The sequence below is a fragment of the Prionailurus viverrinus genome, chromosome X (genome assembly GCF_022837055.1).
Source record: "Prionailurus viverrinus isolate Anna chromosome X, UM_Priviv_1.0, whole genome shotgun sequence".
NCBI lineage: Eukaryota > Metazoa > Chordata > Mammalia > Carnivora > Felidae > Prionailurus > Prionailurus viverrinus.
Window position 1 is genome coordinate 38,383,912 of NC_062579.1, and position 17,011 is coordinate 38,400,922.

General features: G+C 54.2%; 2 protein-coding genes across 4 annotated transcripts in view; one reads left to right on the forward strand and one right to left on the reverse strand.

Annotated features, from left to right (window-relative positions):
- Positions 1-260: 260 nt before the first annotated feature.
- Positions 261-11,552, forward strand: ARAF (A-Raf proto-oncogene, serine/threonine kinase). 2 transcript variants are annotated; one of them, XM_047843942.1, is made up of 16 exons: positions 261-399; positions 1,697-1,851; positions 2,026-2,129; positions 3,108-3,210; positions 3,304-3,458; positions 3,565-3,663; positions 5,799-5,940; positions 6,044-6,071; positions 6,160-6,314; positions 6,406-6,608; positions 8,359-8,535; positions 8,638-8,684; positions 9,174-9,292; positions 9,531-9,662; positions 10,648-10,782; positions 10,981-11,552. In XM_047843942.1, exons 2-16 carry the CDS (start codon positions 1,756-1,758, stop codon positions 11,113-11,115), a joined length of 1,830 nt encoding a protein of 609 aa, XP_047699898.1. In that variant the 5' UTR covers positions 261-399; positions 1,697-1,755; the 3' UTR covers positions 11,116-11,552. The 2 variants fall into 2 exon arrangements, with proteins under 2 accessions (XP_047699898.1, XP_047699897.1); XM_047843941.1 differs by having other exon boundaries at positions 287-399; positions 1,657-1,851.
- A 704-nt stretch (positions 11,553-12,256) lies between these two features.
- The window catches only part of SYN1 (synapsin I), a 50,026-nt gene continuing 45,271 nt past the window's right edge, over positions 12,257-17,011 (reverse strand). Inside the window, exons 7-13 of one of the 2 annotated variants that reach the window (XM_047843940.1) lie at positions 16,583-16,725; positions 16,414-16,488; positions 16,209-16,311; positions 14,838-14,984; positions 14,382-14,469; positions 13,702-14,293; positions 12,257-12,612 (exon numbers count right to left, since the gene is read on the reverse strand). In XM_047843940.1, the coding sequence (XP_047699896.1) occupies positions 12,513-12,612; positions 13,702-14,293; positions 14,382-14,469; positions 14,838-14,984; positions 16,209-16,311; positions 16,414-16,488; positions 16,583-16,725 (1,248 nt within the window). In that variant the 3' untranslated portion in view covers positions 12,257-12,512. Of the gene's footprint in view, positions 12,649-13,701; positions 14,294-14,381; positions 14,470-14,837; positions 14,985-16,208; positions 16,312-16,413; positions 16,489-16,582; positions 16,726-17,011 lie in introns of both variants that reach the window. The other variant, XM_047843939.1, reaches the window with a different exon arrangement.

The window sequence follows — 17,011 nt, forward strand, 5'->3', positions numbered from 1 at the left end:
AAGGACTCCAGTCACTGGCTAAAAAAAGGCACTTAAGGATTGCCCGGCCAGATTCAGGAACCCTCAAAGCAGAAAAAAAAGTTCCTGCTTTATTCCACCACGGCACTACTGGGGTTAAAGTACACAGCACGCAGGTCTCCACCCGACTGCGCCTGCGCGAGCCCAGACATGCGAATTTGCCCCAGACCCTGACGTTTCAGGCAGCCCCTCCTAATCCGGAACAGGACCCACATTCCGCCGGTCCTGCCTTGACAGGCGTGACCCTAATCCAATAAGAGTTGAGGGCTGAATCCTGTGGAGCCAATGGCCAAAGTCTGAGGGGCCGTGGAGGCGGACTCTTCGAGGAAACAAGAAGACAGGCCCAAGATGGAGGCGGCGGTGGCCGTAGCAGCGTGACAGGTGAGGGCGGGCCCGGTGGGGTTAGGTTTCTGGAGCGACCGCCGGGCACGGGCAGGGAGCCGGGACCGAAGGCTCAGCTCCAGGATGGCTTCGCCTGGGCCCCGGCGCCCCACGCCCGGAACCGGAGGAGTGGTTTGACCCGGGGCGAGACCATCGTCGACAGCGGGGGGGGGGGGGGGGGGGGGGTAGACAGGAATAGGGGTGTGTGGCTGCGGGGGATGGTTTCGCCCGTCGCGTGTGGCAGCGCGCCTGCGCAGAGCTGGAAAGCCCTTGGTAGGCGGGGCCGGGCTGAATGGGCCCTGGGTTGTGGCGTGGTGCCCGGACTCCCTCTAAACCTCCTTGAGGTCTCTTGGTGACCCTTCCTTGCAGACAACGGGGTGTACTTGGAGATGTCGTTCACTAGTCGCTCCCCTTATTCCGGATCAATGTCTGACCCACTGGAAGAATGTTTGAGGATTCCCCCTTTACTCTTGAAACCCACCGCAGCCTTCTTCCATTATCACCAGTAATATGTCTGCGACCCCTTCATTAATTAGGGGGGATTTTAGAGCCCCCCACCCCTGTTTTACCCCTGTTTATCTCACCTTAACCGTGTTTAGTAACGCACCATTACCCTCCATTCACCCCATGACAATGTCCGGTGACCTCCATTTCCGTTCTTCTCCCCCTTACCGTCCCTGCAGCATAGTGTCTGCTGAGCCCCTATGAACTCCCCATCACAGTCTGGTGACTTCCATTAGCCACATAATACAGTGTTTGAGAGCCTACCTTCCGTTACAGCCCGGGGCTTAGGGATTCCTGCAGTGCCCTTACGAACACTCTTTTGGTGCAGTTCCCATTGCCCCTAAGCTAAGGGCAGTATCTGATCTTCTGTTTGTTTCCTTTGTCACCACAGTATCTGGTAACCACCCTTTGTCCATTAAAAAGCCAGGACAGCCTGTTCAAGTCCTTTATGTACCTGACACGCCCCATTGCTGTGTGGTTTGACTTGATTGTTGGCCCCCAGCAGAGACTGGGTACTCCTGTGCCCTCCAGGACTGAGTGTGCTGCCTCTCATTGTGTCCTTACTGTCCCCTCCTCTCCACCCTCGGCCCTTAAGAGTGAGACAAACAACAGGAGAGGCTGAGCAGAGGAGGGACTGGATGAGTTCAGGGTGTTTAATAGGATCCCTTGGGCTGTTGTGTGATTAGGCGACAGGGGGTGATGTGGAGCCTGGAGATTGAATTTTTTTTTCCTCCCCTGCCACTTTGCTTCCAGACTGTCATTACTGGACCTCTGAATCCCTCCTGTGTTCTAGGAGCCCCATGGCACCTGCCCAGCCCCGCCTCAGTCCGTCTTGACAAAGTCTTAGGCTCCATGGAGCCACCACGGGGCCCCCCTGCCAACGGGGCCGAGCCGTCCCGGGCAGTGGGCACTGTCAAAGTGTACCTGCCCAACAAGCAACGCACGGTGGTGAGTGTGGCAGGGGCAAAGCTGGCAGGGGGTGGGGATGGACCCCGTTGTAAGTCTTGGTTCAGAAGGGTGACTCGGGATGGGAGGAGGCTTTAACAGAGGCGTGGGGGAAAGTTGGCTGGGGCCGGTGTTGGGCACTGACCCGCCCATCTGCACACACAAACACACACACAGGTGACTGTCCGGGATGGCATGAGTGTCTACGACTCTCTAGACAAGGCCCTCAAGGTACGGGGTCTTAATCAGGATTGCTGTGTGGTCTACCGGCTGATTGAGGGGTAAGTGTGCCACCCCCACTTCACCTCCCTCTGCTGGGCGCCCAGCCTCCCATTTCTGAGAGCCGCCTGACTCCTTCCCTCGGTCCTGCAGTTCCCATTAGTCTTCCCTTAGCTCAGTGAGTCCACTAAGAGTGCCTCCAGCTTCAGTTTCATACCTTCATTAGTTTATTGGCCTTTAAGGTCAGAGCAGCTCCTCTCGACTTAGCCTCCAAGTCCTCACCCTGCTCCCATGCCTCCTCCCAGAATTCATCTGTTTTGTTCTTTCACCATTTCATCCATTTGTCAGCTCTCTGCTGCCTCCGTTTCCCTGTTCTCTGTCTGCCGCGAGGGGCCGTGCTGGCCTTCTGTTTATCCCTGTGTCCTGGGGTGCCTTAATTTTTTTTTTATTTGACTCACACATGGCTTTTCATTTGTTGTTTCAGTGCCTCATCAGTCACTTTTTCAGGGGCTTGCTGAGCACTTCTGAGATTTGCTGTTTATTCACTGTCTTATTTGCTCCTCACCTTGTGGTTAAGAGCATGGACTCTTCTGGGACACCTGGGTGGCTCAGTCAGTTGAGCGTCCCGACTCTTGATTTTGGCTCGGGTCGTGATTTCAGGGCTGTGGGATCGAGCCCCGCGTTGGGCTCCATGCTGAGCATGGAGACTGCTTAAGATCCTCTCTCTCTTCCTCTGCCCCTCTCCCCCACTCATGCACACACTCTCTCTAAAAAAAAATCTTTAAAGAGCATGGACTCTTCACACTGTCCTGCCACTCACAATCCTTTGTGGCCTGGGGCAAGTCACTTTTTCCTCTCAGTCTCAGTTTCCTCATATGTAAAATGGGGACTAGGAGAGTAACTACTTCCTAGAGTTGCCACGATGAAATTTAAACATGTCATCTATTACTCTAGGATGGTAGGCTTGGAGGGACTTTTGGGGGTTCCCTGCCTTCCACCGTCCCTGTCCACCCTCTCACTCCCTTCCATGCCCCCTGCAGGCGAAAGACAGTCACTGCCTGGGACACAGCCATTGCCCCCCTGGATGGAGAGGAGCTCATCGTAGAGGTCCTTGAAGATGTGCCACTGACCATGCACAATTTTGTGAGTGTGGAGTGGATGGTGGGGGAAGACTGTGGGCATGGGGCAGGGAGAGTCCTTGACTAGGCCTCAACCTTCCCTGCTCTGTGGCAGCAGGTACGGAAGACGTTCTTCAGCCTGGCGTTCTGTGACTTCTGCCTTAAGTTTCTGTTCCATGGCTTCCGCTGCCAAACCTGTGGCTACAAGTTCCACCAGCACTGTTCCTCCAAGGTCCCCACAGTCTGTGTTGACATGAGTACCAACCGCCGACAGTGAGCCTGGCCTGGGTTGGGTTGGGGAATGGGGAGGACAGAGGCCACAAGCTCTTATAGACATTTGACCCTTGTCCTCTTGCTGTACACCCTTAATGCCCTCAAGGGTCTACCACAGTGTCCAGGATTTGTCCGGAGGCTCCAGACAGCACGAGGCTCCCTCGAACCGCCCCCTGAATGAGCCGCTAACCCCTCAGGGTCCCAGGTAGGGATGCCTATAGCTGAACGCCTGTTGTCAGGAGAAAAAGATCTGGAGGCCTTTGTAGACCACAAGCCATGCTTCATTCATTTGTTTATTTGACAAACATTTATTGAATACCTACAACTGTGAGTAAGGGCATGGACCTTGGGCAAGTTACCCAATCTCTCTGGGCCTTAGTTTTCTCATCTACAAAGAGGAGATAATAATACTTTTTACCACATAGGGTTCTGGTGAGGATTTAAATGTGTTAAGACACATCCACTGCTTAGGACAAGATCTGCTACAGAATAAGGAGTCCTTATTAATTATAAATACATATATGAAGCATCTAACTATTTTGTTAATTCTTGGAGTATAACCATTCTCAAGCCTTTCCATTTTGAAATACATATTATTTTACCACAAATTCCATTTTATTTCTCCTTTATGTTAAGTATTATAATACTGTAGTATTTCTATATTAAAGTATATTATTATTCTAAGATAGTGTAAGTTTATGAAACATGCATTTTATCTGTTTGATTATGTATTTTAGAATGTCTATATTTGTACGGTATGCTATAAATACATCATCATGTGTTCTACTTACACTACCTTCATATAATGTAAAATACACATTTTTACATAATATAAAATAGTAAAGTTAGGGCATTGTGTTATTTTTAATTATGGGTATATGTGGATTAATTGCCTATAAATTTCATTTCAGGATAGTGAAAGGAGCATTTTAAAATGTGTTTGTAATGTTTCAATATATATATATAACATACATCTTTATGTATTGACACACATGTATGTATAACATATACAGCTGACCCTTGAACAACATGGGTTTGAACTGTGTGGGTCCACTTGTGGATTTTTTACATACAGTACTATAAATGCATTTCTCTTTCTTGTGATTTTTTCTTTTCTTTTTCTTTTTTTTAAAGAGAGAGAGGGGTACAAGTGAGTGAGGGGCAGAGAGAGAGAGAATCCCAGAAGGGGCAGAGTGAGAGAAAGAGAGAGAGAAGCGGGGCTCACCCGAAGTGGGGCTCAAGCTCACCCGACATGGGGCTCGAACTCACAAACCGTGAGATCATGACCTGAGTCGAAGTCAGATGCTTAATGAATGACTGAGCCACCCAGGCACCCTTCTTATGATTTTCTTAAAAACGTTTTCTTTCTCTCCTTTTTTTAAAAAATGTTGATTTACTTATTTTGAGAGAGAGAGTGCAGGAGGGGCAGAGAGAGAACCCTCAGCAGGCTCTGCGCTGTCAGTGCAGAGCCTGATGCAGGGCTCCATCTCACAAATCGTGAGACTGTGACCCGAGCCCGAGTCAGGCACTTAACCCGCTGAGCCACCCAGGTGCCCCCAAAACACTTTGTTTTCTTTAGCTTACTTTGCTCTGTAAATCTATTGTAAGACTACAGGATATACTATATAGAACATACACACTTTGTGTTAATTGACTGTTTATGTTATCGGTAAGGCTTCTGGTCAAAGGTAGGCTCTCAGTAATTAAGTTTTGGGGGAGTCAGAAGTTATACGTGGGTGTTCACCTGGGCAGGGATCTGGTGCCTCTAACCTCTGCATTGTCCAAGGGTCAACTGTATGACGTTATTATAATATATATATTTGGAAACATTGGCATTTTGAATACAGCTAATGTGTTGTGCATTATGTAATGATATATTTGAATAGTACGCATGGTTATAAAATATTATATATTGCTCTTTCCCCCACTGTCTGTGTGGCTTGCTGTCTCTCCTTAGGTCTTTACTCAGATGTTACGTCAGAGAAGCCTTTCCAGACCCTACTAGGGCCACTTTCTGTCTCCTCATGTTGCTTTATTTTTCTCTTTTTTGCCCCTGTCAGCAGTGGGCATATTAAATATTCTTGGGTTGTTATGGCGCTCTGTCCGTACTGGAACATCAGTCTCACGAGGGCAAGAACTTTTACGTGCTGTGCCCACAGTTTTCCTTCCACCAGCTCTAATGGTATCTGGCACAGGGCAGGCATTCAACAAGTGTTTCTTGAAGTGAAACGTGATCACGTTGACTTACTCTGAGCTAGACCTACCTTTACCGGGGTGGGGGGCGGCTTTACTTGTTCCCTTGTTGGGCCGACAGTGATTTCACAGGCTTTCCCCTGCCAGCTCCCGCACCCAGCACCGAGACCCTGAGCACTTTCCCTTCCCTGCCCCTGCCAACGCCCCACTCCAGCGCATCCGCTCCACATCCACTCCCAACGTGCACATGGTCAGCACCACGGCCCCCATGGACTCCAGCCTCCTCCAGGTTGGTGGTGCGAGTGTCAGTCACGGAGGGCACCGGGCGGAGGGGAGAGCCGTTCCGCTTGGCTCCCCTGTCCCCTCACTGAGTCCCGTCCCTCTTCTTCCAGCTCACTGCCCAGAGTTTCAGCACCGATGGTGAGTCTGCCCCCCCACAGCCCTTCCGCCTGTGCCCCCCCCAACCACACTCCACGTGCCTCCACTCACGTCCCTTCCACAACCGCAGCTGCTGGTAGTAGAGGCGGTGGCGGCGACGGAGCCCCCCGGGGGAGCCCCAGCCCCAGCGTGCCCTCGGGGAGGAAGTCCCCACATTCCAAATCCCCGTCGGAGCAGCGGGAGCAGCGGGAGCGGAAGTCCTTGGCTGATGACAAGAAGAAAGTGGTAAGCTCCGGGGAACCTTTGGTGGGGGCGCCACAGGCTGAGTGATGAGGGAAGCGGGCAGGCCCCTGAGATGCCGCCGTGTGGCCCACAGAAGAATCTGGGGTACCGGGACTCGGGCTATTACTGGGAGGTGCCGCCCAGCGAGGTGCAGCTGCTGAAGAGGATCGGGACGGGCTCGTTTGGCACCGTGTTTCGCGGGCGGTGGCATGGCGACGTGGCCGTGAAGGTGCTCAAGGTGGCTCAACCCACAGCGGAGCAGGCGCAGGCCTTCAAGAACGAGATGCAGGTGCTCAGGTGAGATTGCACTCGTGTGGGGGTGGCGGGGCAGCTCTGGCCCCTCCCTGGGGAAAGGCCGGGCTCGGGGCACTTCCCGCACAGCACCCGTGTTTGTGTTGTGTTATAACCATAATCGGAAGTTGTTTCTCAGCCGGGCCGTCCCTTTCCCCTCTGGGAAGTGGGTATGGGTAGAGCACAGCTGACGATAGTATTGTTTGTGTTGGGGTTGATACTGATATTAATTAACGTCTCTGCCTGCAAACCGTGGGTCTTGTCATTCGCCTGCTGTGAAATGGGTGTGGCGGCAGGCCAGGACCTCAGCCTTACTGTGTGCCCTTCCATTAATAACATAGTGTCAACCACATTGCCAGGAAGGCTTGCGTCCCTCCTTCCCCTCTGTGTCTGCTGTATCATTTGTGGGACGCTTACCGTGTTGCGTTCCTGTTATTAATTACAGCAATGCCGTAATTGAAAGAGCAGTATTATTTAACTGTAATGGTGACCGTAATTTAATCGTCGTGTAATTAACGATTAGTTGCTCTCCTTAATCTGTCTTTAATGCGATATTAATTAATTGGCACTGAGAAACCCCGGGGTTCCTTTTCTGCCTCTCTAGTTGCTACCCCTCCTGGGGTTGCTGGCGTGGACTTTCCCTCTGACAAATGGGCACAACTGTGTCACAGTTGACGTTATCAGAATTTCTTGTGCTATCTTAATAGTTATCCTCATTACGGATGCCGCAGTAAGAAAACTTTTATTCTCTGTTCTTCCCTGTGAAATTACTTGAGCACGCTCTAAATTTGCATTATATCAATATTTTAACCATAATCCGCCCACTGTGAGGAATGCTCACGTCCTCTATCGTCCACTGCGACGTGAGCAAAATGGCAGAGCATCGTTGATGTTATGTGCGTTTGTGTTACTGTTACTACTGTGGTTACTACTTACTTCTATAAGGAGTGATGGTTTTTCTTCTAAATCAGAGGGGATCTGTTCATCTGTGACAGAGCTTCTGTGAGGTAGACTCAGGTACCCAGTAGCAATAACAACAAGGACAGTGACATTTTCAGGGTGCTTACGCATTAGGTGCTCTTCTAAGTGCCTTACAGATTATTTACTAATTACTCTTCCCAGCTTCCCTATAAGGCAGCTAATCTAATTATCACAGTTTGGAAGTTGAGGAAAATGAGGCACAGAGAGGTTAAGTGTCCTCCCTGAGGTTGCACAGTGAGTACCTGGGGGAGCCTGGATTGGAACACAGACTCTGATCTGAGTCCTAACCCAAAGCTCTTTACCTCGAAGCCTCTCATGGTGATTAACAGGACATAGTCACACGTCACTGGTATTTTTACCGGCATTTATCGGTATTACAACGATACATCGATGAAGAAGGTTGGCATTCCCCTTTCTTGTCTGTAGAGTGGTCACAGGCCCAGGTCATGGTCAAGGTCAGAGGTTGGCAGGTGTTGGTGATGGAGAGCCACTGGTCGGCAGAGGGGCGGAGTCAGTAATTGCTCCCTCCTGCTTTTGTTGGGAGACTCGGATGAGGAAGCTTGGGATGTAAGCCTCCGGGGTGGGATCATAGCCCATGAAACATATGTCACAAAGGCACTGAAGCTGGCCACAGCCTGGCCCTGAGCCTCCCGAAAGACAGGGTGGAAATGATGACAGAAGGCAGCAGTGAACAGCACCACTCCTGATGCTCAGAAAGTGAGTGACAGTTGCTCTTTTTTCCTTCCTGTCCTGGTACCACCTTCCCTGCCTGCAGGAAGACACGCCATGTCAACATCTTGCTATTCATGGGCTTCATGACCCGGCCGGGATTTGCCATCATCACACAGTGGTGTGAGGGCTCCAGCCTGTACCACCACCTACATGTGGCCGACACACGCTTCGACATGGTCCAGCTCATCGACGTGGCCCGGCAGACTGCCCAGGGCATGGAGTGAGCCTCTTGGCCTGGGGACAAAGGGAGGGGGCTGGCAGGCTTGGGGTGGGGAGATGAGGTCACCCCCAGTAAATTTGCCGCCTGCTTCCATCCCTACAGCTACCTCCATGCCAAGAACATCATCCACCGAGATCTCAAGTCTAACAGTATCTGCCTGTCCCTGTCGAAGGGCTTGGGTGGGGTGGGGGCTTAGAGGGATGGCTCTTGTTGGGGAGCCTTCTGGAGATGCATAGGGAGGGGCATGTGTCATGTGGCTTAATAGGGGCTTTAATGGGGCTCTCTTGGTCAGGGTTCAAAGTTGCGACTGGTTCGGGTGCTGTTCCTGGGGACTTTGGTCAGGGTCTAAAGTATGGCAGCTGTGGAGGACATTACAGGGAGTTCTGATCAGGGTCATGGGAGTGGCAGTTATGGGTGCCACTCGAGGGGCTTCCTGGCCGGGAGTCACAGGGGGGCCAAGGTAGGGAGCACTAATTGGAGTTCCCAGCCCGAGTCAAGATTGTGGCTAGTTTGTGTGATATTGGGGGGCTTCTGGTCAGGGTCAGAGGCACGAGTGTGGAGGCATCAGTGGGAACCTCCCAGTCAGGATGAGAGATATGGCTATTGGTAGCTCCTGTAGTGGCCCTTGACCCTGGTGGACATCTTCCTACACGAGGGGCTCACAGTGAAGATCGGTGACTTTGGCCTGGCCACGGTGAAGACACGGTGGAGCGGGGCCCAGCCCTTGGAACAGCCCTCGGGCTCTGTGCTATGGATGGTGAGTTGGGCCAGGCTGGACTGGGGCCATATAGGGACATGGGTTGCTGGGCCACGATGTGAGGAGCTGAGTGGGAACGGAGATACTTGTGCCAGATGTGGTGTCTAGACTGCTCATGTTTTTACCTTGTGAGGGTGTTCCCAGTTGTACCCAGTGTGGCTAGTGGGATTTGGGACTCTGGCCAGCCATTTTCTGGCCTCCATGATCCCCCTGCCTGGTCTGGTCTGCCCTATCGAAGGCGGCTGAGGTGATCCGTATGCAGGACCCGAACCCCTACAGCTTCCAGTCGGATGTCTACGCCTACGGGGTTGTGCTCTATGAGCTCATGACCGGCTCGCTGCCTTACAGCCACATTGGCAGCCGTGACCAGGTAAGCCCCACACCTTATCCATAATCTCTCAGGGAAGGGAGTCCCCTCAGCCTCCAAACCTTAGACTTCCTCCTTGTAAAGACCAAGAACGCCACACTTCCCCCAGAAACCCAAAGTCTTCTGGGCTGAGAACTCCCAGAATTCTCTGGTCTTCCCTAGTCAGAATCCTCTCCTCCCCTATACATCTATCAGCCTCTGGGTCCTTGAAGTCCAGAATCTCTTGAATCCCCTATATCCAGGATCCCACAGGGCCCCCGAGTACCCAGAAGCCCTCTGGAACTCTAGATACCTACAGTCCTCTGGCCTCAGTGCTCAAAATACCCCAAGTCCCAAAAAGCCCAGAATTCGGTTTCTGCCCATCACAGAAGCCATCTGTGCTTCTGGAATACTCACAGATACCCACAGTCATTCAGGCCTTAGGCATCTAGCAGGCCTTTGGGGCCCTGGAACCCATGATGTTTTAGGCCTGGACTGTCACAGTTTTCCCAGGTCTAAAGTGTGGAATCTTCCAGGACCTCTGAAATTGGGGATCCTCTAGGCTCCAAGCCCTGAGCACTCACAGTCCTACAGGATGCATGGACCCATAGTCCTCTAGCACCCAGACACCTAGAGAAATACGAACTCCTGAGATTTAGAGTCACTTAGCTCCCTCCAGACCCAGAACTTTATGTTTCCCCTGACTCAGTACTTTCTGGGCTTCTAAGCCCCCTAGAAACCTGTGAGCCAAAGGATACCTATAATTCTTGACTTCTCCTGAGCTGAAATTCTGTTCTGCAAGCAGAGAATCCTTGTCTTCAGAGACCCAGTCCCAAGTCCTCAGAGACCCAGAATCCTTGCATCTACAAGATACCCACAGTCCTCAGACCCGAATACCCAGAGTACCCTGGTTTCCCAAAAAGGAGCCTCCAAAGCCCCTTGAGACCCAGAATTCCCTCAGCCTCTCAGCTCAGACCCCCAGATCACCGCATTCCTGCCCCCCCCCCAGATTATCTTTATGGTGGGCCGTGGCTATCTGTCCCCGGACCTCAGCAAAATCTCCAGCAACTGCCCCAAGGCCATGCGGCGCCTGCTGTCTGACTGCCTCAAGTTCCAGCGAGAGGAACGTCCCCTCTTCCCCCAGGTGGGCCGGGTAGGCGGGCCGGACACACTGGGGAGGGCAAGTCTGAGGAGGAGGAAGACTCTGAGGTGTCAGTGGGAACGGTGCACCTTCAAGGGTCAGGAGTGTATGATGTGTGTACTTCCCATTAGGCCGGGGTTTGCGGGTGTCGGGGTGCCCGTGTGGCTCTGGACACCTCCTCTAACCTGCCCCTGCCCCCAGATCCTGGCCACGATTGAGCTGCTGCAGCGGTCACTCCCCAAGATTGAGCGGAGTGCCTCCGAACCCTCCTTGCACCGCACCCAGGCTGATGAGTTGCCTGCCTGCCTCCTCAGCGCGGCCCGCCTTGTGCCTTAGGCCCTGCCCCCAGCCGCCAGGGAAGCAATCTCAGCCTGCCACACCAAGGAGCTCTGCCCACCAGCCAATCAATGTTTCTGCCCTGATACTGCCTCAGGATCCCCCATCCCCGTCCTGGGAGAGGAGAGGGTCCCATGTGCTTTTCCAGTTCCTCTGGAATTGGGCCCCCCCCCAAAGACCGAGACCCCTGCTTCCTCCATAATTTGGTTTCCTCTTGGCTTTGGGGATACTTCTAAATTTGGGAGCTCTTCTGTATCCAATGGCTGGGATTTGTGGCAGGGATTCTGCTCAGAACCTCTGGAATTTGTGCCTGATGTGCCTTCCACTGGATTTTGGGGTCCCCAGCACCCCATGTGGATTTGGGGGGTCCCCTCTGTGTCTTCCCCACCGTTCAAGGACTCCCCTATTCACCAAGAAGCACAGAATTCTGCTGGGCCTTTGCTTGTTTATTTTGCTTCCCGACTCTTCTCATGGGGTTCAGAGCCGCTGAAGGGTGGGGGTGAGTCCAGGCAAGGAGTGGTTGGGGGAATTGCGGACCACACAAACAGCGCCACTGCACGCATCACCACAGGCGGCACGATGAACGAGGACCACATATGCCAAGCACGGCACAAGAGGAGGCCACGTCAGTCACAGACACAGACATCACGGCAAAGGTGGGGAAGCAGAGGACCACTGGCCCTCCATGTGCAAAGGATTCTGGGAAGATGGGTGGAGTTTGCATATTTAGAGATAGCTGTCAGAGGCAGGAAAGTGGGAGTGTGGGTCCCTGGGGAACAGAAGGGTCCTAGCAGTGGGAGGACCTCCCGATGTGATCAGTGGGGTTGAGGGGTGGTTAAGAGATATCCTTGCAGGGCTGGAGAATGGCATCTGAAGAGGTGGAACTCCAGAGATGGGAGATCCCTGAAAAGGGGCTCCAAGGTAGGGGTTTCTTTGGGATCTAGGAAATCTTGATGGGGAACAAGGTGTCCTTGAGAGATCTGGGACCAGGAGTATGGTTTCCCAGGAATTTCAGGGTTCCAGGAGGGGACTCAGTAGCGTTAGGGCCAGAACGTGTTCCCTGGTGTTTGGGAGCTTCTGGGAAGGAAAGTGCACTCGGGGAGGGGGGAGGTCAGGAGTAGAGGTTTTCAGGAATTTGGAGGTTCTAAAACTGAAAAGTCTTGAGGTGGCCGAGAGTGGCCTTTTATAGGGACTCAGGAATTCCAAAGTGAGAATTGGATGTAGGACCAGGAGTGCGGTCTCCCCAGGGACTTGGGCATTCTGCAGAGTGAGAAGAGGGGTCTGGGCAGACCAGGAGAGGACTTCTCAAGGGATCTGGAGATTCCAAAAGTGAGAAATGGATTCAGGGCCCAGAGAGGGGTTGCCCAGGAGGAATTAAGGGTTCTCAGGGTGGGGTGTCAGTCGGAGAAGAGGCTGGCGAAAGACTTCCTCAGGCTGCGGATGGTCTCAGCTTTCACCTCGTCCTGGCTAAGGCTGGGCCTGGGCGGGGCTGGCTCTGGAAGGTTGAAGGCATTGGTCAGAGACTGGGATTTGCTAGAGAGAGACAAGGTGGAGGCATGGGAGGAAGGGGGTGGGGAGGAAGGGAGGAAGGGGAGAGAAACACAATGTTACCCCAGGCCCGGCCCAGCCCTGCCCCTCTAGTCCTGGGGCTGTGCCTGTGACCCTCCCACCCACCAGCACAGGCCTGGACCCTGATGGATTCTCAGGTGGAGTGGGGGAGCCCTGGGCCAGACTGGGAGGACTTGGATCCAAGGTGAAGTCTGGGATTAGCGGGAGGAGTCTTGGGCTGCACCTTCTCCAAATTGTAGACTAGACTGGGGGGATGTAAAGCTGAAGATTGGCAGGGAGCCTCCCAGTCTGCGTGAGGAGGCGGGGAGGGAGTGCGGTGGGGTTTGCACCGAGGACAGGCTAGTGTGGGTGGAGGGCAATCTAAGGGGGAGCATTTGGATGTGGTGGGGAGGACTTCTGAGCTCAGGCTGGGGTGGGGGGAGTCTGGAGTGGACCAGAAGAGGCAGAGAGCACCATGTGATGATTTGGGAGGAGACTGAAATGGCCCAGAAGGGAGGCTAGACTGTAGGAAAAGCATGAGGACAAGCTGGAAAGAGCGGGAAGTGATAGAGCGGGGCTGTGAGTTGGCCAGGAAGAGTCTGGGGGTTCGGCTGGGAGGACTCCAGTTGGGTAGGCGAAGGGTGCATTTTGTTGCGAAGGCTCCAGTGGAGTGCAGGCTCCAGTGGAGTGCGGCTGGGTGGAGGATTTGATGGGCAGGGTCAGTCAGCAAGGTGCCTGGGGGGCTGGGGGAGGGGGCTTTCCCAGGGGCCTAGTGGGAAGACTGTGAGCTGAAAAGGGGTTTTTCTGGGGTTCTGCCACAAATGTCTAGGATGGAGGGCAGGAGCCTCCGTGAAGTGGGGCGGCGGGGTGTGTGTGTGTGTATAGGTTGGATGAGGGTTCTGTGCAGACTGAAGATCGAACTCTTGGGACTCCTGTATAGGACCTGGGTCCGAGGAGCCTGGGAGCTGGGGCCACTCTTCTGGTGCAGGAGCCTGTTTTGTGAGCAGCAAGGCGAGGGCTGTCGTGGGGTCCTCTTACTTGAGCTGGGGGTGCGGAGGTCCCCCGGCAGTGGCGGTGGCGGGTGGCGGCACGTCCTGGCTGGGTTTCTGGGCCAGCTGTGGCTTGGTGGGTCGTCCAGCAGGGCCCGGGCCACTGGGCCGCGGCTGCTGCGTGGTGGGTGGCCCGGTGCGGGGCATGGGACCCGCCTGGCTGGCCTGGCGTGTGGGGCCGGCAGGGCCTGGGGGTTTCTGGGGTGGGCCCTGGCGCTGCTGACCACTCGGTGGGGCCCCCGAGGCCTTTGGTGGAGCCTGACCGGAGACAGATGTCTGACGCGTAGCCTGTGGGGGGCCCGCCTGGCGCTGGGGAGATGGGGAGGCGGGTGGGCGGGCTGCTGGAGGCGCCCCGGGTCCTCCTGCCACTGGCCGGGATTGGCGGCCTTGACCCTGGGTCAGTGGTGGGGCCTGGGACACAGGCTGCTGGGGTGCTGATGTGGGACTTGGTAGGCGCTGGGGCAGGGGACTGCCAGCTGGGGGTCCGAGGCCCGAAAGGTGCTGCTGGCCCTGCGGGGGCGGGCGCTGCTGCAACGGGGGTCCCTGGCGTTGGGGGCCCGGGCCGGGCTGTGGAGGGCCACCTGAGGGACAGAAAGAGTGCACATGTGAGAGGTGGGGGGTGGGGGTTGCCAGTACAGTCAGAGCCCAGGAAGCCGGCCCCTCACTTACCCTGTGGTGGGGGTCGTTGCTGAGCTGGAGGTCCTGAGGGCTGCTGGGAGGTCTGGCGGCCCAAGGGCGGGGCCCCTGGGGACGGAGTCTGCGGCAGAGGAGTGGAGCAGGAGAGGTTAAAAATAGTTACCGGCCAGCCAGAGCATCAGCCAATCAAAATGACACGGGCTCCCAGTGTGCTGGGTGTTGACGTGTCTGTGGCTGAGCTGAGGGGATATCAAGCTGGGGAGGGGGGAGCTCGTTGCGGGGGAGGGTTGGGAGGCACTCGGGGAAGTCAGGGTAGCAGCCATTTTATCAATTTTTACGAGCAATTGGTAATTGCCGCCGCACATGCGCACTGGCAGTGCCCTTTGCCTGCTGATTATCAGCTCTGCGGCAGCATGACCGAGGGTTGGCCTGGCAGCCACTAGCCCCCCTCTGGCCAGCTCCGCCCTCGCTCAGCACCAGGGGCCTGACCTGGCCGTGGGAGCCCCTGCCGGGGGAGGCATCCCGCTGCCGCTGCCTGGGCAGGGCCTGGGCCATCTTGTTGACCACAAGCTCTACGATGAGCTGCTTGTCTTCATCTTGGTGGTCCCCGATGAGTGGCATGGAGGAGCCCACCACCTGGGGGAGGGAAACGGATCCGGTGAGGAGAGCGGCAGGAAGTGCATGGGAGGGTGACAGCCACCGAGCACCCTTAAGCTGGGGAAAGGCGCGGGCTGGTGCCAAGGAAAGATTCAGTTTGAGAAGCACCAGCTTTGCAGTGCCACGAAAGCTTGTCTTTTACAAGGTACCGGACAGCTCCTGAAGGGAGCCTACAGCTTAGAGCACAGCTCCACAAATTAGGGCCCGCGGGCCAAATCCAGCCCAGACGCCTGTCTTTGTATGGCCCCTAGAGCCAAGGATGGGTTTTACGTTTTTTGATGGTAGGTAAGAGAACAAAAGAAGATTTTGTGATATGTGAAAATATACATTTCAATTTTTATATCCCGACAGTTTTAGGGGAACGTTTGTTTTGTATGTATTGTCTTCGGCTGCTTTTGCAGAGAAGCTGCAACAGAGACTGTATGGCCCACACAGCCTAAAATGTGCACTGTCTGGACCTTGACCGAAAACATTTGCCAATCCCTGCTTTACAGTTTGCTAGGTGTTCTGTCATTTACAAAGAACTTCATGGTGGCTATAGTACTTTATAGTTTACAAAGCTCCTTGTCCTTTTCAAGGGACTAGGGGATATATGGTATGTTTAGACTTTAGAAAAGTGCTTTGCATGGGCGCCACTGTTTACAAAATGCCTCACCGTGTAGAAAGCGCTCCAATTTTCAAGGCATTTTATGGTTTCCAAATTGCCTTACCGTTTGCCAGGGGCACTGCTGTGTACAAACAGATTTAGAATTTTGCGAGTGCTTTGCTTTAGTAACGAGGACCTCCCAGTTTACAGAGCTCCTTTCTTATAGTTTTATTTTTTTTTTTAACGTTTATTCTTGTTTTTGAGAGACAGAGCAGGAGGAAGGGAGGGGCAGAGAGAGAGGGAGACAGAATCGGAAGCACGCTCCAGGCTCTTAGCTGTCAGCACAGAGTCCGACGCGGGGTTCGAACTCAACAGACTGCAAGATCATGACCCAAGCCGAAGTTGGACACTTAACCGACTGAGTCACGTGGGCGCCCCAATATAGTTTTGTAAAGCACTCGGCTGTTCCTCAAGCACCTCCTAATTTATGAGGTACTTTACAGTTCACAGAGTGCCTTTATAGCAACCTGGGCCATGGAGAGCTTCATGGCTTATGGAACGATGCTGCCATGCACCTGCCCCACCCCGTACCCCTACCAGTTCCTGGGTGCTCCCACCTCAATGATGTGATCCCTTCCATCCTTGCCATGCAGTGCTTCCACTGCGCAGATGTCCAGTCCCCCAAAAATCTCGGAGCACGTATCCACCCACAGCTTGTACCTGCCGAGATGTGGGGCAAGGAAGCCTGTCAGTGCCCGGCCGGCCTGCGTAGCCATGCTTCCCCCCTGGCGTCCCCTCCCTCTGAGTCCAGGCCACCCCCACCTGTCAGACATGGCGATCTGCTCGAGCATGGCAGAGCCGGTGTTGGTCTTCCAGTTTCCTGACACTGACGTCCTCCTGGGGGGACAAGTCGAGAGAGGACAGAAGCTCAGGGGAGCCCAGGTTGCACAGGGCAGGGGACCCCTACCCAGGCCTCGGCCTCTCCACTCACATGTAGGCTTTGTAGTTCTGCCCAATTTTCTGGACGCGCACGTCATATTTGGCGTCAATGAAGGGCTCGGCAGTGGCATATGTCTTGGTCAGTGCCACGACGCTCGCGATGTCCTGGAAGTCGTGCTGGTTGTCCACTTTGACCTGTAGGAGTGGGGCGGGGATCAGGACCTGATTAGGACAAGGTGGCAGCGGGCAGCGGGGGGGGGGTGTCCCGGGGCGGGGGCATGCATGTAAATGACACGGGTGAGCCAAGTACGTACAAATTCAGTGGATACGCCAAGACACTCGGGCGTGCATAATTCTGGAGGTCCTAGTTTTTACACGTACACAGCAGACACACAGGTGGGGATATGCAACTTTGAGCATACTAAAAACAATTGAGTTGTCCACTTTAAATGGGTAAGTTGTATGGTAGGGTTATATCCCA

What these genes read in the sequence shown, in the direction of transcription:
- ARAF (XM_047843942.1), top strand. Translation starts at nt 1,756, where the DNA reads ATGGAGCCACCACGGGGCCCCCCTGCCAACGGGGCCGAGCCGTCCCGG. An exon ending in CACTGACCATGCACAATTTT is followed by an intron (nt 3,211 to 3,303) that starts GTGAGTGTGGAG and finishes CTGTGGCAGCAG; the next exon opens with GTACGGAAGACGTTCTTCAG. An exon ending in AACGAGATGCAGGTGCTCAG is followed by an intron (nt 6,609 to 8,358) that starts GTGAGATTGCAC and finishes CCCTGCCTGCAG; the next exon opens with GAAGACACGCCATGTCAACA.